The sequence below is a fragment of the Tympanuchus pallidicinctus genome, unplaced genomic scaffold (genome assembly GCF_026119805.1).
Source record: "Tympanuchus pallidicinctus isolate F22 unplaced genomic scaffold, pur_lepc_1.0 scaffold15, whole genome shotgun sequence".
Classification (NCBI taxonomy): domain Eukaryota; kingdom Metazoa; phylum Chordata; class Aves; order Galliformes; family Phasianidae; genus Tympanuchus; species Tympanuchus pallidicinctus.
Window position 1 is genome coordinate 10,133,330 of NW_026294669.1, and position 20,247 is coordinate 10,153,576.

Consider the following 20,247-nt stretch of genomic DNA (forward strand, 5'->3'; position numbering starts at 1 on the left):
AAAATAAAATTTCACGGTTTAAACGAGGATCAGATACATTTTCCCACTACTTTAGGGTTGTTTTTTCCAATATTTCAATTGCATAACTTTGGTCATCTGTTGAAGGTAACAGTTAAGCTGCAATCGAAACCACAGGTGTGTATGTGTCACCATCAGAGCTTCAAAGGAATTTGAGTCTGACACTAGAGACAAAATGGCGATGGTGACTTGCAATGATTAAGAGGAATCACTTCAGTGAATTTCACAAAGGCTCAAACAGTGAATTAGCAAGTACAATTATCCTAATAGTCATGAGAGAACACAGAGACCAGCTGGCTTTGGTGTGGTTAGCCTTAATGTCATGTTGCAAGAGTACTTCCTTTAAATTATGAGCAAGGCAAACTCCTGGGAGGGGGCCTGTCCTTTCATACTGAGACCAATCACTACAAAATTGTTGTTGAATATCTCCATGATCGAAACACATAAAAAATGCATAGTACAAAGTTAGCCCTGAGGTCCTGTTTGTACTTCAAAGTTGAGAGGAACAGAGAAAGCAGAGGAACATCTCAAGCTGACCAGGCTAGATCTGTTACCCCCATCCTTGTGCCATGGTTGCTCCTGTTCCACTCACAGGATGAAGCTCAGACGTGGCAGGGCCGTCCCCACTGAGCTTTTCCCTTGTGTGTTCCCTCAGAAAAGCACCAGGTTTCCCAGCTCTACCTGGAGCACAGATAAAAGAGTTTCATCAGCTTAACATGAAATGTGCCTTCCCTGTGGATTTCACATACACTCAGCTGCACTGCAGTGCACAGCACGCTTTCCTGCCTGGGGTCTGCAGCCCGCAGCCAGCAGGGCTGACCCTCTGTAATAAATTGTTCCATCACCTCCTCAAGCACAGGAGATATTTCTCAGTCCCTCTGCTGTCACCTCAGCAGGAAGGTGATTGCTATAAAAGATGCAGCATTCTCTGCTCTGCAGCCTATGTGACTAATTCAAATATGGCAGCCTACCTGTTGGTATTCAAGGCGCCTTGCATCTCCTACTGCTATCCTAATTGGAAAGCCTGTGTGGTGTGTCATAGCTTGTACAAATACCATAGTCTAGAGATCAGACCTGTAGCTTTCTATATGGTATGCATTAAAAATAAATCTCCTTGCTTTCAGCTCTACATTTATGCTGGGTTTTTACCTGACCTGTTTTCTGATCTTGACCACGGTGGTGTTTGTTTCCATCATTTACTCCTGTGTAAAGGTAAGCAATGTGTTTTCTTTGTAGAGTCCTTTGCTAAGCTAACTGGATCAGTAACTTGTTTCTTCAGCTAACAGAGCATGTTTTGTTAGCCATCCTGTCCACACTGTGTGATAAGGGTTACAGAAAAGGCTTTGATAAGACAGAATGAACAGCAAACAGATGTTAGGGTTGGCATCTCTTTAGCTCAGCAAGCAGTAATCACTCTGTGGATCTGCATGTCTATTAAGTCCCCACTCTCTCTGCAGGCACTCTCATATTGATATAAGAAGATCACATTTCCCAATGTGGAACAAAACACTGATCACTCGTTTCCTCCCTGCAAACTTCCTGCAGAGCAGCCTGTGCGCCGTCCCCTGCTGCATATGCGTGTTTGGGTAGGCAGATAATCAGAAGTGAAATATCATCAAGGAAAAATGTCCTGGGGGGAAATAAAAGCCATAAACATATATAACTTTATCAGCCATTCTCAGATGAGTATACAGAGCTCATTCTTGAACTGTTTCTGATAAGCAGAGAAATTTGTTGTGTGAAATCTGAAGTCATACTAATTATTCTTGGCGTTTTGTGGTAAAATGGCAGTCAGTGTTTTGGAAGGGTGATAGGCTCTTCTTTTTCACTCATAGGTGTTTGTATTAAACTGCTGATGCTAGTTGGCTTTATATGCTCTTTTGGGGGGTCTTTCCATTCTATCAGGGTCTGAACATGGAAATCATACAGATTCAGGCACCTCAATCCAAGCTGAGCTTTGTTACTCAGAACTTAGCAGAAAATAACTTACGAGCATTAATTTTTCTGCAGAAGACAGTTAGGTAATGGATTATGACAGGCAGATGATTTACCTCCCTTTTGTTATCTTCCCTGTTCCATTTTCAACAGCTGAAGGTGGGAGCTCGACAGACTTGCACCTTTCACCTCTTTTTGGTTTTTGAAAGCTAGATCTGCAGAATCAAGCTTTCCCTCTTGTTTAATAAGAGCTTATGAACTGTTCTCAATGAAAGCCTTAGATTAAATTTGAATTTAACAACTCATGAAACTTCCCTTGGGCTCATGAGATTTCTAAAGGGAGTCAAGCGCAGCATCTCATTGGTCCTGCTTGTTCACCAGCAATGAGATGTGTAAGTCAGAGATAACAGTGCTAATGGGATGACTTGTGTCCCTTGAGCTGAGAACTGGTACACTCAGAACTCTGAAGGATTTAAGCTCACTGACTTGCCACCAGGAGTGTTTCAAAGCACATGGTTGTTTGTCACCCACTTTTACAAGCTTCTGCGTACGGATGGCAACACTCATTTCTTCTGACAAATTCAAAGGTTTTGGTTTTAATTTGGGGACTTTTTGATTTCTTCATTATTACTGATCTGAATTAATGATGAATTTAAAAGGCAAATGGCATTCTTCAATCCTTCTGACCCTGAGAGGATGTTCAGTCTTGCTTTCTTTGCCTTGACTTTCCAAGCTCCTGTAAATGAGGTCTGTTTGTTGGTGCCTGCAACCAACTGAATTCAGAATAACATCAGAATTTAATGGGATTTTATGAAATATTTCCCAAAGTGTGTTTTCAGCATTCTGCTCCAGACCCACAGTGTAATTACATTTAACATTCAATGTGACCATTGTATTAAATGTACAAATTGCAAATCCTGAAAACATAGAGCCTTCTGGCTCCAGAGCTTTTTGATTACTCCTTTTTATTGCCTCAGCTTACATCTGATTATGAGATGACTTGTTTAGGGACAGGTATTTCCTGCTGTATGGTTGGCTTGTCAGCTACCTGTCTGATGCTTCTGTCATCAAAGATTTTGGTGTTTAGGGTCAGAATTTTTTAATCAACATATTTAGCTAGTGCTTGGTTAAGGGGTATTACTTTATTACTGTGTTGCATGTTGCTTCGTGAAGCCTTTTTACCAATACGCAGAAGTGAGGAAGGCAGTTTTACAGACCCTTTGGAGGAAATTTTAAGGCACAGAGATATCAGCGTTATTTGTTTTGTTTCACACTTGGATGCGGGATAGGAAAGCATGTGTTTTACATACCAGTGGTTAATTCCACACAAAGTTGGAAAGCAGGTGTTCACCCCAGGATACCAGTGTAAGCATAACTTCTGCCTGTTTGCTATACATGATAAGTGTCTCTTTTCCTTCCTTCCCTGTTTTGGCCTCTCCGTCTCTGGCTTTGACAGTGGCCAGCAGGCTCTTTCAGGACAACTTGATCATGTTTTATTCTTTTGCTGTCATTATTATCTTCTACTATAAAATTCTCTACGGACTATGAGTTGATCCTTGACCTGCCAACACAGCCAGTCTGGCTTTCCAAGTTCCTTCAGCTGCAATAAACAAGAAAGTTCCAGTTCTTCACTTTGATACTCCGTGAAGACTTGGCCACTGTGAGATTGTGTTCTCTCCCAATAGAGTCTAAGGTCATGAGAACCATGGTCTCTTCACAAATACTCCACTGTCAGACATCTGTTTTGCTACTAACTTACCAAGTTTGTGTTTCTTCTTGAAATCCTTAACTCCTGATATCTAAACTGCTGCATGAAATTCAACTTCTTGCATGTTCCTGGGAGTGCATACGGCAGAAAGTTCAAGTTAGCCCTTACTCTCAAAAAAGAGGATTTTGAGACTGTACTTTGGATAGGTAGTTTGCTTGCTTGATTCTCTGCCTCCTGAGACTGGGCTAGAAGCTCCTTTTTATTTTATATTTTTCTTCTCAGGCTAAGGAAGAAGTACCTCTGAAAATTGTACTTTTTTATAGACTAATAAATCTCTGTGAAATAAGTTACATAAATGGACTTGCAACATCAAGTTACCTCGAGATACTGTCTTTCACTCCAGAATCATCTTAACGTACTTCAAAATGTCTCAAAGGCTTTTATTACAAATTGAAAACTCAGAACTTAAAGACTTCCTATTTTCTTGTCATCTCACAACACAGCAGCAATTATCTAAGTGATTTTCCATGTCCACCGTATATCTTAAGATAGAAGGAAGAAATATTACCTTCCTGTCTATGATCAGCTGTTGCTGCAGAGTAGTTTTTATTTATTGTATTTTATTTTGTCTTATTTTTGTCATGCAAATGAATGGATGTGGATCATTTTCAGTGTAGCACTAGTATTTATTGCTTTGTTCCATTAGGACTTTCACCTGGAACTCAGTGCCCTACTTTCCCCTTCTGTGTTCTGTGCCCACATTCACGGTGGGCACAGTGGTGATGGGTTGACACTTGGACTGGATGATCTTAGTGATGTCTTCCAACCTTAATGATTCTGTGATTTGGCACCTGCATGTTTTTGGAGACTCTTGAGGGAGCTTACATCTTCCAGCAGTGCTTACGCATTTCTGTGAAGAATGAACTGGAATTGACTTTATCCCATTGGGGTTATTTTTCTTGACACAGGTATTTTAAGAGAGCTAACAAGCAGTCTCAAGCTTGTGTGGCAACCAAGTGTGAATCCAGGCTGCCCAAGTCACAGAGTTAGATCCTTTAGCCCAGTTTCTCAGGATACGTACACTCTTGGAGGTGCTATTTCCCATGTTCTGTCCTTCATTCAGGCATGATTTGAGGTATTAAGAGCAGCAGAGGGTGCTGGACAATACAAACCAGTGGGCTAACTACCAACAGTGAGCAGAGTTTCACTGTACCATAGCATCTTGATTGTTCTGCTTCTCTTAGAAGGACAGAAGGGATTTTATTTTGTGAGAGCTATCCACTTTTCCTTCTTTTTTTTTTTTCTTCTCTTTGGGAGTTGTTATAGCCCTGACTTGTGGCTACCTTCATAGAAGGAGCATTGCTAGAGCAGAGCTGACCTCCTAGAGCTGAGACAGGTCCCCCGTTCCTACCACAGAGATCTTCCAAACCTCAAGTATTACTGGTCACTGTGAGTGGCTCTGTAAAATGAGAGGTTACACATGTGCAGTGTTCCTGGAGGCTGTTCCTAAGGCAGAGGCTGCTCAGATGCGAGGCACAGCTGTGCTGCTGTGCTCTCCATTGCAATCCTAACCTCCTATGGCTTCTGGCATTTGTTACCTCCTCAGGACTTTTTCCAGCTGCACTTGTTTACTGACCTAAGGTTTTCCCTATTTTGTAAAGTAAAGAGAATCAAGATTAATACAAAAAAAAACCCAAATCCAACATGTTTTCATTAAACTTCAAGTGTCTTTCATTGATGGCTTTGCTTGATATCTCATGCTTGGTTCACAGTCAGGCTTTTTTTGGGATCGATGGCAGCAGAGGCTTGAGCCAAGATTCACAGCAAAGCATTCCCAAGCATTACTTAGTGCCTGATTTGCCAAAGAATACAGAAAGAGACCACCTGAGCCCGGGGATTGTATAAGCCTTCCATGGATTTCAATCCATTTTCATCCAGTGCAAATTGGTCAGTACCCCAAACAGACAATAGCCTTCTCCTCCCCCCTGGAGGAAACTCCCACTGTGTTGGCCTCTCTTTTCCTCCTGTGAAAGTCACCAACAAATCAGTGCTTCAGTTGCTTCGTAATTACGTTGTAGGGTCGCTGTGTGGGAAGCTATGCACTGACAAATCGTTGCATCTCTAAAGATGTAAGAGGGAAGGATAAAAGGGAAAAGCAGGACTTTTAATAGAAACATTAGTCATAGTTAAATTGCAGTGCCATGTCGCTGTGCTGCTAGCTTCTTTGTGTCTCTAAAAATACCTTCTGGTGGCTTGGTTATTCATGCAGTGTGTGGGGATTGGGAGTTGGATTCTGGAAAACTTTGGCAGTCCTCAGCAGAGTCCTTGGAGCAGCAGCCAGGAAGGGACAGGCATTGCAGGGCCAGTGCTCCCCAGTCACAGGGTGATGGAGGATCTGCTGTGTCCACCTCTTGCTGGGATCCTGAGCATGCTCTGGATTGGTGGTATTGAGTCAATAAAGACAATGGGAAGAGAAAGGGTTTGTTTCAGTGTCTCTGGTCTCGCATTGATGTAGTGCAAGGAGGTCTGGCTGATGCTGAGGTGTGACCCCTGCAGCACAGCACTTCTCGTTAGATTGTAGCACAGACTGCTTCTTTGTAGGGTGCAACACAGCACCTGGAGACCAAGAGTGCTGCAGGTGTAAGGTTAAAAGGCAATTAGAAGAAATCTTCCAGCTTTGATAACAGCAAATCTCTGGGATGGGCTGTTTAGGGAAGTGCAGGGATTGCCCTTAGCAGAGGTTATTTTTAGCCCCCTGTGTGTGCTGCAGACAAGCCAAGGCCAGCTGGTTTCTGCATCCAGGGTGGATCAGAGCACAGGGCTGGCCAGGGCCTTTTAACTGCGTTGCTGAAATGGCACCACAAAGTGCTGCAGTATTGCTTCTTGATCAAAGGGATGTAACACTTTTCCTCTTCCTTTTTTTTTAAAAAAAAATAATAATAATAATTTCTGCTTTTTCAGAAGTTGGATCCAACGATTTAAAAGCTCCAGCTCCTTGTTATTTCAATTACAGGTGGCTTACGGTTTGCTTCTCCCAGCAGGATGAGGGCAGCCCTGTGAACAGTGCTATCACAGCTCACAAACTAAGATCAGGCAGAATGTTCCCCATTGGGAAGGAATAAGCAAATTCCACCACAAGTCTGTCACGTTCCTGCCTGCCTTTGTCCCAGAGCTGTCATCCCATCAGCCGTTCTGTGACCCCTGTGCAGCATCCACAAAGACACCGCACTGAAGGATGTGGGCAGCTCAAATGCAAGTTGCAATTTGTTAAATAAGCAGTGATTTCATATGTTTATTTAGTCTTCTTTTTTTTTTTTTTCTCCCCCCACATCCAGCTTTTCCCAGCACCACTCCAGACTCTTTCTAAGAAGATTGTACAGTCCAGGACCAATAGTACCTTAGTCGGAGTCTTTGCCATTATCCTGGTTTTTCTGTCTGCCTTTGTCAACATGGTACGTGCATCAATTCCCTCAGCCCACTAAGTTCTTTATGGTGTCCTTATTCACGCATTGCAGCAGCGTGACCCTTACAACCACTGGCTTTAATGTAATCCTGCCTAATGCTCACAGTATCTGAGGTCAGTCCCCTTTTGCTTTTCAGGCACAGAGAGGAAACGGGAGGCAGACAGCTGCATGCTGATAGCCCGCTGTGTGCCTAGCGCTCACTTCGGCCCGCGTTCTTTCCTGATTCTGTAAAAGCTTTTTGCTACAAGTCCACCCAGACTGACACTTATCCCAGCACGAAGGGCCAGCACGAGGCCTGTGCATCATTTAACTCCCACAGCAGTGAGTGGGACTGAAGTGGTGCATGGGCTTTGCTCTGGCCATCTGCACAGTGCCAAGTCTTGCTCCGAGTGCAGTTATCACTTACCAGGGGCAGAAAGACTTTGCTTTAAGTTGCACTGTTGGGACTGGGCTGGTTTTGCTTTGCATGCAACCATGTTTGCTGATTTCAGGCTTGGAGGGAGACTGGCTATTCTCTAGGACCCTGCAGGTGCTGGTTTCTCACTTGTACAAATGGCTTCAAGGCTGCAAGTATTTAAAAGAACCACTTTAATATTCTGTCCCCTATATACATCTACTTCAATTTTTAGGAAAGGGAGAAAACTAGAGATGGCCCTGGGACTTGGGAGTAGCTCCAAAGGCTCCTTATGGCTCTCTGCTTTCAGTTACAGCCTCAGCTGAGGCAGTGCTTACTGGTATACACAGTAAAACACAGCTTGGTGATTTAATTTTGTACATCGCTTAATTCCCTTGCTGGAGCCATTTTCAAGGGCTTCTTTAATTGTTACAAACTATTTGCTTTTTTCTTCCTTGTCTGTGCCTTTCAGTTTAATCCCATCTTTTTCTTCAGTTCATGTGCAGCACTGTGGATCTTGCCAGCTGCATGGCTGCAGAATACAACATCACTCCTGACCGGGTGGACATATGCCTTATCAGCAACCTGACTTCCAACTACAGCCTGGGCACATTGCAGGGATTCTGTGACAGTCCTTTGCCCAACTGCAACTTTCCAGAGGTACTGCTTGAAATAAATGGGCTGCATTTGTTTGATCTGAGAAGGAGGAGTAAAAGTGTGCAGTAGATCTCAATGATTCAGAGGAAAGGAGGTTGCTCCTGGGTGATCTTATAGTGCCAACACAAACTCAGGTGTCTGAAGTTGTTGTCACGAGTCCACATTCATGTTTAAGTTCCCTCAGGGCTGAATAACTGGAAAGCTTTTATGATTGTTTCTAATGGCAAAAAGCAAATACCTTTTACACAGAGGTAGAATACTTTCCCAGGAAAATCACCTTTTTGCTTAGCTATTCAAAATCTTTCCATGAGTTTTTAGGTCACAGCTCTTAGGATTTGGGACTTTACGTCATGGTCATCTGGATTATTGGGGATCTCTCAGATTTATGCCTGATTTATAACCATACAGATATCCAAGATGCTACTGATGTCCCTGGTGTCCTACTGAACAGGTTTCCATTTAACCTAATGGAAATATTGTCACAGTCTGATTCAGTGAGGTTTTTCTAACTAGCATTACATTGGCTTTCAACCCTGCAAAGGCCCTGAGTGTGTCCCAGAAAGACCCAGTAGCAAAATCTGGCATGATGGAGAGCTGGAAACAGTCTGTGCCCGTCAGAAGGTGGGGAGGAGTGATGATGGCTCAGGATAGGGATGTTTCTAAGCAATGGGGAGCAACCATTGTGCACGCAGGGGACGCTGTCACCACTTTGAGCCTCTGCTGTTCAATGGGCTGAGGAGGGGGAAACCTGTGCTCTGCAGGGTGGATGTTGGATCTGGTGCTTCTGCTGCCTGTTGCTCCCAGTGTGCTTTCAGGATGTTGTGGGATCCTGCCCTTCAGCCACGAGGAACATCCACACATTTTCTAGAAGCTGAGGAGGCAATTAACAAGCTGTAAAGTGATTTTCTCAAATAGAATATATGAGCTCAGAACATAAGTATATTTATTCTTCAAGTAAGGCTTGCTTTTAACCTTTTTCAAAAGGATGGATTGTCTCAGACCTCTGACACAATCTGGTGCGCTCTGTCTGTGGAGAGTGGAAGCTTAAAGCCTCACAGATTTGATACCTGGAAGGTGATGAGATGGATAACGTGCCTCTCTTGGTTTTATATCTATACCAGCTTTCCCAGGAGCCGTATACTGAGCTCACAACCTGCAGCCACATTTGAAAGCACTGGCACGCTAAACATTCAGCGTCAGAATGGCAGAAGTTTGTGCCTGGTGACTGGTAAAGCAAAGCATGGCAGAGGGCTCTGCTCCCACACATCCACACGTGTTGTTTCTGCAACATCTGGTAGAAAAAGTGATCAGCGTTGGTAGGAGCGTGTCCAGCCTGTATCTTGCCAGTGGGTTCAGTGTCACATTAGCAGGGTAATACCTTCCAGTTGGCCTCGAGTTGATGCGTTAAGTCACGACAGTGGGAATTCTTAATTCCCTTGGTTTCGTGTAATGTGCAAATACTTGGCTTCAAGACCAGAATTTTAGTTTAAAACAGGAAGTATTCCAGCATAATTGGTTGATGCTTTCTGCTAATTTAACAGCTATGTCCAGGGTGAGCCTGCACCACAGCTTTTGGGTCTACAGCTGTGAGCCTTGTGCCTCTAGAGTGTAAAACAGTGTTCAAACCAGAACAATGTATTTGTCCTCAGTTCAGATTTAACATTTAAATCCCCTGTAATGTTGGGAGGATCCCACACGCAGAACCTAGTTTACATGTTCATTCAACTCAACCACATGACTCCCAATCCCTTTCTTATCCCTCTGTTCAGTTTCCTTTGTTCTCAAATTTGATTTATCCTGCTGACATTCATTTTTCTTATGGTTTTTTTTCCCCTTTTTGTCTTTATACAGTACTTTACCTACAGTGTCTTATTGAGTCTCCTGGCCTGCTCTGTGTTCCTTCAGATCAGCTGTATTGGAAAACTGATCCTTATGTTAATCATTGAATTTATATATGTTCTCATTGTGGAAGTGCCAGGGGTGAACCTTTTTGACAATGCAGATCTCCTGGTTACAGCTAACACCTAGTAAGTGCCTTTCACTTTGAAATCTTCACCTAATTTCTTTCAGCCAGTGATTCCAGCCATGGGAGTGCCAAGGCCATGGTGCAAGCAAGGCAAGGGCATGGTGGCAGGACAGGCACAGCTGTAAATTAAAGCCACTTCAACTCTTCAGAGTTGGGGATCACATTTCCCTTTAAGAACTTTTAAATCTGGGATTTGACTAATGAACTGCCTATTAATAACAAAATATAACTGCAATCAGAGTGGATCTGTGTTATTTTTCTTCCTGAAATGGGGAGCAGTTAGTCATTCTCACTTCTTCTGATAATACAGTCTCAATATAGAAATGTCTTTTCTCAAAAAGAAAAACATCTCCAGCAAATTTGAGGTGGCTCAGGGATGTGATAACGAACCACTGCAATATTTAGACTTCTGGTATGTCACAGCCAGGTTGGGGTTGTGTATGGGAACTGTTGATCACAGCCTGAACCTCTGATTGACCACCTAAGGCAAGCAGTGAGTCAGCTGTGGGAGCACAGGTGAAGGCAGTTCACCTGTGCTACTGGAAGGGGTGAGCTGGCTCCAGCTCTCCTAGATCCCATTTAAGTGCTGAGTGCCACTGAGGAAGCATCTCTTTCTGGAGATGGCTCCTGGTGGAGTTTACTGCGAGCCTGCAACACTGGTGAGCATTCCTTTATTTTGGTTATCTTACCGTCGCGACAACCTTACTAAGCCTAACCTTTGTGCACCTATTGATTGTACAGCTGGCATCACGTGGTGGTTGACATTTGGCTAGGGATCTCCTTACAGCTGCTTTTGGCCACGTGTTTGCATCACCTTGGTCTCACTGTGACATCCTCAGCTGTGGGACCTGGACTGGTTGGGAGTAGCCAGGTGCCTTTTTTTGCTAAAAAGGTAGTTTGTCTTCACCAGGTCACATATTAATGGTGGTTCCAACCTCCATCCAATGACAGGAGAGGGTTGCCCCTCTCCTGAAGGGCATGTCAGGGAGGTAATTGAGGCACATTCATAAACTCGTCCTCCTCAACAGCTTTGGAGTTGGATTGTTTTGTTAACTACTTGTTTTGATGACTTCCCCTTGTGGGCAACAGTTGTGCTTGAGTGTGGGTAGAACGTGAAGTCATGACTTAAGTGACAGCGAAGGATATTTGCATAGGCATGAGAAGCTCTCTAATGGTAAAGATCTGGTAAGGAGAGAGAGAATTGAAGAGGAAAAATTTCCAACACTGATGGTTTAAAGGACAGTTTAGGTAAATTATCAGTCAAGGATTATAGCTAAGATCGTTTCAGTCTTGAGACAGGAGGGTGATTGAGAATACATCTGTGGTCCTATGTTGTTTTGTATGCTTAAAAAGCAGCTTGTGTAATTGCTCAAATTTCTTGATACTGATTCAACCCCACAAGCTGGATGTGCCTGGTTACTTCTGTCCTCTGTATAAATATCCTATGACTTTTACCATTTCTGCGTAGCCCTTAACAAGTGATGGAGGTGTGACTTTTACATCCATTGGCAGTGATCACTTAAATTATTTTGTTAATTCGTACAAATAAAATCATGTAGGAAACCCCTTGGAGCTTTCTGTAAGGGTATGGGAGAATGAGGTTTTCCCTCACTTCTTTTTACAGATGATGTGTAGTCCAACAGTGGAAGCTCTTTCACATTTTCTAACAGAATTCAAGAAACAAAAGGTTTTATATCCCAAATATCATTTAATTCTTGTAAGTCAAGCACTAAGTGAAATTAGAGCACTTAGAAGTATAATTTACGTCATTCCACAATCAAGATGTCAGTAATAAAGTGGAAAAGGTTAGCAGGTTTTCCCAGAAATAACTTTGTGTGGTGCTGTATTCTCTCTCATTAAATTGCATTTGTTTTGTCCTGAGAGCCCTAAGGACAGCTGCTTACTGCCCCAAAGCCTGGCAGTCCCTCTGTGCATCTGGGGAGCTCAGAGTGTGACGCGTGGCTCAGAGATGGACCTTCTTGTCCAGCTGATAGTTTAAAAACAAAAAAAAAGCAATAATGACCTAATGCTACTTTAATTGGTTGCCTGTTGTAGCTCCATAATTACTGTCTGTTCTGCAGCCATTATTGGGCTCTGACTAATTAGAAGTGATGCAGATGTCGCTTCGCACTTCTGTGTACAAACCAACCAGCATGCAAGCAACTGGAGAGCTGACTGCAGTATGTTGGGATTTGCTCATCCTGACTGTAGTGCCACACCAGCACGGTGACATGGGAAGTACAACGGGATTCAGAGCTACTGATTACTGCCTTACCTTTATGCTACTCAGGAGATTATAATAATGTGTTGGATTTCAAGATATGATGGGCCAGCGTGAGCTCGTTTGCTGCATTCCATAGTCTGTGTTACTGCTGATTTTAGAGCAAGCAAAACACCCACAGTGAGCTGCAGGCTCAGCACAGAGGGTCAGATCTTCCACAGCCTGGTTGTAAGACTGAGAGATAATGAGAGCAGGCAGTCATCCCTGACCAGGCAGTGATTTAGGGGAGCTGAAGAGCCATGCTGCGTGCACCAGACATCTCTAGCTCCAACTGGATCCATCCTGCAATGTAGGAGCTGGCCCCGGAGCTGTGTCCCCAGCCACACACAACCTGGGCTTCATTGTGTGGTCAGCGCTGGAGCTGGCCAAGGGAAAACATCTGTGCAAGGCAGCACGGGTTGCAGAATCCATGTCAGAAGGAACTGCATGCTCTCATTATCAAGATTAGAGGGTAGCTATGCTTTTATTTTTTTTAATTTTATGCCCAGTTAGGTTCCCTCAGTGTTTTCAGTTCTGATCATTTCTAGCTCTGTGTAGCACGAGCAAGCTGCAGACTGACACACCTGGCCAAATGTGAGATTCTCAGCTAGAACTGTATCCCATTAGCAGCCTCCAAATCTCTAAGTGCATCAACATCACTATAGTCAGGACAAGCAAATCCAGTGCTTGCTTGCTTTCGAAATAAACAGTATTTTAGAAGATACATATATTGGTTCTCAGCCACCTAATACTCCACCCACACTTGAGAAAAAACCAGCAGCACTAAAGCAATCGATCAGTCAGGAACTCAGCCAGCTGCTACCTACTAGAAAGCTCTTCTCCATCCTTTCACTGTAAGAAAAGCTTGCCCTCCATCTTCAGCAGCTCTGCTTCATAGGTGCCCTTTGCATGCCAAGTGCAGTGAGCAGAAACAGCAACCTGCATCAGGCTTTTCTCGGTGCTCCCATGTGCAGTACGTGTAGCTGAGCACAGCACAGGAGAGGAGCACCTTGCAGAAGTGAGTAGTGATGGGGTAAAGGGGCTAGGCTTGTCTCCATGTTAGAATGCAAGGGGAAGAAGGTAACTATCTCTCATGAGCCGTTCACCCAAGGCTCCTTTAAATCAGTTTTTAATGCCTGACCTAATGAAGCAGTGACAGATGCACAAGCATTTGCTAAATATCCCACACCGACATTAAAATCCCAAATGATTCTCTGACTCTGAAGGCTCCTTAGGTGTTTTAACCATGTTAACCACGTGGCACAATCACAGACAAGGTCCTTTTTTCTCCCCTCATCTTTCTGTTGCTGACTGCTTTAAAAGGGCTACAGCCCCGCTCAGCGTCAGCAGTGCCACACTGCAGAGGTTCTGTTGCATTATGTGCAGAGGGGCGGGTGCTGGAGGCAGCAAAGCACTCCACTAACCATGTCTGTGTGTTTGTTTTTGTTTTTTTTTTCCAGCATGTCAACAAATTCAACGTTACCATGGTGAGTCTCTTTGGCATTACGTATTTGTATGGGTTTTATCAGTAGGTATTTTCTGTTCTCGAGGCGCAGTATCAGCACACTGACTTCTCAGCAGTGCCTGGTACTTGTATGTACACTGCTGTGTTCTGGGGCAATGCAGTACAAATGCCCTAAATGCAGTGAGTAGTGCTCTTTTATCTCAACTGATGCTCCCTGAGCACCCTTCTCCCTGTGAGAACTTGCTTTATAGAGCACAGATCATACTTGGAGTTACAAGCTGAAGCTTTTATCAAAATATTTTCATGCTAACATTGGTATTCAAACCATTTTTATTTGCTGGCTTGCTGGAAGAGTTGGGAATGTATGCTAATGTTCTTCTCAGCTATTGGAATTTCTATAAAACAATGACATTTAAATCACACAGAATCACCTGGGTTGGAAGGGACCTCAAGGATCATGTAGTTCCAACCCCTCTGCCTAGCAGGGCCACCAAACACACACATTCAGATCAGGTTGCCCAGGACCCCGTCCAACCTGGCCTTGAACGCGTCCAAGGACGGGGCATCCACAACCTCCCTGGGCAGCCCGTTCCAGGGCCTAACCACTCTCCTTGTGAAGAACTTCCCCCTAACATCCAACCTAAATCTTCCCTCCTTCAACTTGGATCCATTTCCCCTAGTCCTGCTGTTGTCAGCCCTTTTGAAGAGTTTACTCCCCTCCTGGGTGTAGGTTCCCTTCAGGTATTGATAGGCTGCAATGAGGTCACCCCGCAGCCTTCTCTTCTCCAGGCTGAACAAGCCCAACTCCCTCAGCCTGTCCTCATAGGGGAGGTGCTCCAGCCCCCTGATCATCTTAGTCGCCCTCCTCTGGACCCTTTCCAAGATCTCTATGTCTTTCTTGTACTGAGGGCTCCACACCTGGACACAGTACTCCAGATGGGGCCTCACAAGAGCCAAGTAGAGAGGGACAATCACCTCCCTCTCCCTGCTGACCACCCCTCTCCTGATGGAGCCCAGGATCCCATTTGCCTTTCGAGCTGCCAGAGCGCACTGCTGGCTCATGTTCAGTCTCTCGTCCATCAGGACCCCGAGGTCCTTCTCTGCCGAGCTGCTCTCAAGGACCACTCCTCCCAGCCTGTACGGGTGCCTGAGGTTCTTCCGGCCCAAATGCAAAACCTTGCACTTTGCCGTGTTGAACCTCATTAGGTTCACCCGAGCCCAGCCCTCCAGCCTGTCGAGGTCCCTCTGAATGGCATCCCTTCCTTCCACCGTATCAACCGCACCACTCAGCTTGGTGTCATCAGCAAACTTGCTGACATTTAAAGCTGCTAATTAGTAAAGCAGTAAGTGTAGAACAGCTCCAGACTTTGGAAGCCAGGGAAGACAGTGCAAGACACTAAATGCAGTCTGAAGAGGTGTCAGTATTTTGGTTTTGCCAAGTGTAGAAGTGGCTGAGCATGTATGGCTGCTCTCTTGAAAATGATTTTTAGGTCAATGTTAACGTTTGTTAGGAAGTTGGATTGCATTTCTAATTTCAAGGTCCTGCTTTAGGAACCAGCACCTGTAGTCCAAAGTCCTGAGGTTTTTTTTCAGGTGTTGCTTTCCTTTGACCAATGTGGGCTTCAAGGGGAAGGAAAAATGCCATTTCTTCAGAGCTTGGTTAGTCCTGAAGTGAGAACTGGGATGTGTGGCTGAGCTGTGTCCCTTCACACTGAGGAATAACCTGGCAATCCTGCTCCTTGTTGGCCACAGCTCTCCAACAATGACACGAGTTGCACTGAAGATCGTCACCCCTGTCATCATTACAGTCTTTGTCCTCGCACTGTACTTGCACGCCCAGCAAGTGGAATCCACTGCAAGGCTTGACTTCCTCTGGAAACTCCAGGTTAGTGGACATCGCTGTGCTGAGGAATCTGGTCTTTGGGGTTAGTATGAAACTGCTGAGTTATTCATAACTTTTGGAGTGTTATAAAATGCCTTTGAATGTAAGCTGAATCTGATGTATAACTGGGCATACTAGTAACGTTCATTTCTTCTTTTGTACTTTGCCTTCTGAGTGCTTCTCATCCTGGTCGTTTAATACTGTTTCCTTGTAAATGCACTTGGGATGGTCCCTGCCATAGAATATCATAGATCTGAAGATCTAGAACAAACTGAAGCACCTGAGCATGTCACTGTTGCAGAAACCTGTCATAAAAAGTCTGTAAAGATAAGCAGCTCTTACTCACTGCTGATTTGTTTCCCATAGTTCAGCGTCAGTTTGTGTTCAGGGATGTGAAAGATTCACAGCTGGATTTTCATTTACTCTTAAGCAGTGGAAGTGGCTCAGTATCCAGGCTCCATTAGCCACTAGGAAGCAATGCTGGGTAACCAACATCCTACAGACAGTGCCTTGCTTTGCTCCCATCCCTGGGTTTGTTGTTAGTATTTCTACTGTGTGTGCCCATGAGTGACATTAGGGCATCCTGTGTGATTCTCAAGCAGAACGCGTCGCAGCTCAGCCCACGGCTCACAGCTGGAGAACACAGGTCTCCTATAGATTATTTTTACCTTCTGGATAGTACAACATCATTCTAATAACTAACTTCACTGATTTTAGTAGGAATCGCTGCGGAAGAAGCAATTAATTAAAGCTCCTTAGGAAGCAGATCAACAAACATTGTTATCCTCATTTATAAATGGTAAAATAACAGAAGAGATGAGCCGACTTGGCTGTCCCAAGTGTGAGCATACTGTTTCTCCAGGCAGAGTCAAATGTTTTCCTTGTTCTGTCTGGACATATCTTCTAAAACATCCTTCTTTGCTTAACCCCATTTCCAGTTTCAAACATCTTGTTTTAGAAACCAGAAAAGATGCAAAGTGCACTGCAGCTCCTGCTTGTCCCTTTGCCAGCAGAGGCAGAGGGATGTTGGAACAGTAATCCCTTCTATGTGGTGGCTGATATGGATGGCTGTGCTGCGTTAGTCCATCATGGAGTGCAAAAGTGCCAGATTTGCTCTCTTTTTGACTCCAGCTCTCCAGCAGTAGCAAAAGTCATTTGGGGGAGGGGGAGGGGAGAAGGAAATTAAAAGAAAACCTGTTTTAAAGGGCTTTGCAGTGTTAGAATTTTGACTGCTGCCTCTGTTGAGCAAGTGGTGCACAGGATGGCTCTGGGGCACCCATAAGCTGAACTGCACGGTGTCCCTTCAGCTTGTTGTGCGTTCTGCAGTTACTGCCTGACCCTGCTTTTGTCCATTGGTCTTTTCCTAGAAATATTCAAAACAGCAAAAAGTAAAACAAGGGGTAAAATATTGCAGCTTATATTGGGGTAAAGGAAGAGAGAGAAGCAAGCATCTCTACGTTTCTACCTACAAACTTTAGACAATGACCTGAGGCAATGCTAGTACTGAAGACATCCTGCTGGAAGTTCTGGTTCCAGCCTCAAGTCCACATCTGTTAGAACAAAAACAAAGCAGCCCATTCTCCTCATGGTCCCCTTTGCCCAGATGTTCCCCTTCTGCCACCGGAGCCAAGGGCTTTACAGGCTGGTGAAAAATCCTCTTCAGCCTGTCAGTCCAACCTGTTTCATGGGCTCCATAAGTGTATGTTATGACCATCATAGTACCCCATAAACCTTGTGGAAAAGGAGGGACCACATACTCAGCCAGGCAGAAAGGCCCTTTGGCTTTTATATACACGGGCACACAGATACACAGTCTTCCACTGCAAAATGTGAGCCTGCATTGCTCGTCTCTGCCCTCCTTTGCCATTCCCCCCTTTCTTCTATTTCTGTCCTCCCTGCAAGCTCGTGCTCAGCTTTTTTCTTTCCCTCAGAGCAGTTACCCAAAGATATAAGCGTGTCACTCTCACCTCCTAAACTAGGCCACTGAAGAGAAAGAAGAAATGGAGGAGCTGCAGGCCTATAACAGACGCCTCCTCCACAACATTTTGCCGAAGGATGTGGCAGCCCATTTCTTGGCTCAGGAGCGGCGGAATGATGAACTGTACTACCAGTCCTGCGAGTGTGTGGCTGTCATGTTCGCCTCCATAAGCAACTTCTCTGAGTTTTACGTGGAGCTGGAGGCCAACAATGAGGGGGTGGAGTGCCTGAGGCTGCTCAATGAGATCATTGCCGATTTTGATGAAGTAAGTCACAGAAAAATCGTGTTGCTAAAGAAAACTGAACGATGAGTTCATTTATTTGGGCTTTGCTGAGCTTATGAAGGAAGGTGGCTTACTGAATCCTCGTGTCATGTTTCATTTCTCCTCACTCCAGAAATCTTTAATTCTTTTTCTTTCAGATGAAAGTCCCTTTCCTTCCCTTGTCCATCCTCAGAATGATTAATCCCCTTTCCTTCTGTAATTTGAGTAATGGAGACTCTGTCCAGCACTTTGTAGTGCTTGTATCAAGGCAGGGTACTTGGCAAGGATGTGCCAGCATGTATGCATTTGACAAGTTTATTCAGTTCCCTTGCAATTCTCTTGTGTAACAGATAATAAGTGAAGACCAATTTCGGCAGCTGGAGAAGATCAAAACCATTGGCAGTACATATATGGCTGCGTCAGGCCTCAATGACTCCACTTACGACAAGGAAGGGAAGACGCATATCAAAGCTCTGGCTGATTTTGCCATGAGGTTAATGGACCAAATGAAATACATTAATGAACATTCATTCAACAACTTCCAGATGAAGATAGGTAATGTCACTGTTTATGGGATTAAGTATTGGTAGCTGTCATTCTGAGCCGGGGATCTTAGAGAGGAAACTACATAGACGTTACCTTAGCTGTGCAGGGACGTTGATTGTTCTGTACCCAGTGACAGGAAAATAATAGTCTGCCTGCCTCAGCCTCTGTGAAATGTCAGAGCAGTTCAGTTAAGGCTGAGATGTTATTACCAAAGCTCCCTGGAGAACCAGGAGTGATTGAGCAACAGTCCTCTGTGCACAGAATCTGTTATCACAGCATGGTCACACGGGGTGGTTCTGCTTGGGCTCACTGCATCTGCGATGTGCTCTCCTGCCCGCACTCCCAGTGGTGCCATTCAACAGCTGGTATTGGACAGTGGAATAAAAGAGACAGGAGAGGAGATTAAAGACTGAGGATGTCCAGTGTTGAGTTTACTCAGGAGGCTTTCAGGGTGCCACAGTGCCCATCTTGCAACTGCCCAGCATCACAGTAGCTGTGTACACATGTCCAATGCTTGGCAGCTGGGTGGCAAATAACCCTTATCCCATTGTCTGGCATTGGAAAATAGATGTGGATTGAGCAGCTGATCAAAGCAGCCAACTTTAATTTATGATGTCTTTTCCTGACTGAAAAACAACCTGCCTCAAGCTTCATATGTGATGCATTTCTCCCCTACTTCTAGGCCTTAATATTGGTCCTGTTGTAGCTGGGGTGATAGGGGCACGTAAGCCCCAGTATGACATATGGGGAAACACGGTGAATGTAGCCAGCCGAATGGACAGCACAGGGGTGCCCGACAGGATTCAGGTAAGGCGCTCACTGGAGAACTCATTTATAGTGCCTGTGTCATGGTTTTTTGAAACTTAATCAGAATTGGAATTTGTGTTTTATTCATTTATGTCATATACTTACTTACACAGCACTGAGAGAAAAGCAAACCGGGGGATGCCAGTGGTAGCATCACGTTATGCCTTTAATTTTGACCAGTGGAACAGCCTTGGGTCAAACACTTGCAAAGTAGTTCTGAGTGGAAGTGTTGAGCTGAGTTTCCTTCCAGCTGTGATGCCTGCCACCCACCCTGTGGGACTGCACACAAGTGTGGGCTGTTTGATTTTGCGAGGATTTGAGTCACAAATGTGTTTCTGTCTGTCACTTCTCTGTTTGCTGTGCCTTCCCTGTTGTGAAGCTAGCCAGGAGCCAGGCATTACTGGAATGGGAGTAACAACCTGAAGAGTGAGGGCAGTTAAACTGGTTAATGGAAAGCTGCAATCCAGGCATCTCCTTGGTGCTCAGGCAGTGACGTTCCCAGGGATTCATTTCACTGTCCTGCTTTTGCTGAGCCAATGCCCGCACCTGCAGATTGTTGTTCCCTAGGAAAGTACTGAAGAGATGTAAAAAATAATTGCAGTAACTGATGTGAAAGCCGAGAGGGAAAGTTCATGTTGTCTCTTTCCAACTCAGCTGTCAGGTAACCAGATCAATCTGGATCAGTATTTATCCAACACCATTTAAACTGTCCCTCAAGACAGTCCCCAAACAATTTTTCTTCAAGTTAAGCAAAACAATACAGCAACATTACAGCATTTGGAAGGCAGGCATGGAAATATTAGAAGCTACCTGAAAAAGGATGAGAAAATACAAAGAAAGGGTTT

The 20,247-nt window shown here is 44.5% G+C and overlaps 1 protein-coding gene across 2 annotated transcripts in view; it reads left to right on the plus strand.

Annotated features, from left to right (window-relative positions):
• Nucleotides 1-20,247, plus strand: part of ADCY5 (adenylate cyclase 5) — a 198,788-nt gene that overhangs the window by 175,463 nt on the left and 3,078 nt on the right. For both annotated transcript variants that reach the window (XM_052676145.1, XM_052676147.1), the window contains exons 12-20: nucleotides 1,143-1,230; nucleotides 6,997-7,113; nucleotides 8,015-8,179; nucleotides 10,028-10,203; nucleotides 13,923-13,949; nucleotides 15,680-15,812; nucleotides 17,789-18,052; nucleotides 18,400-18,604; nucleotides 19,278-19,402. In XM_052676145.1, coding sequence (XP_052532105.1) covers nucleotides 1,143-1,230; nucleotides 6,997-7,113; nucleotides 8,015-8,179; nucleotides 10,028-10,203; nucleotides 13,923-13,949; nucleotides 15,680-15,812; nucleotides 17,789-18,052; nucleotides 18,400-18,604; nucleotides 19,278-19,402 — 1,300 coding nt within the window. The remainder of the gene's footprint in view (nucleotides 1-1,142; nucleotides 1,231-6,996; nucleotides 7,114-8,014; nucleotides 8,180-10,027; nucleotides 10,204-13,922; nucleotides 13,950-15,679; nucleotides 15,813-17,788; nucleotides 18,053-18,399; nucleotides 18,605-19,277; nucleotides 19,403-20,247) is intronic.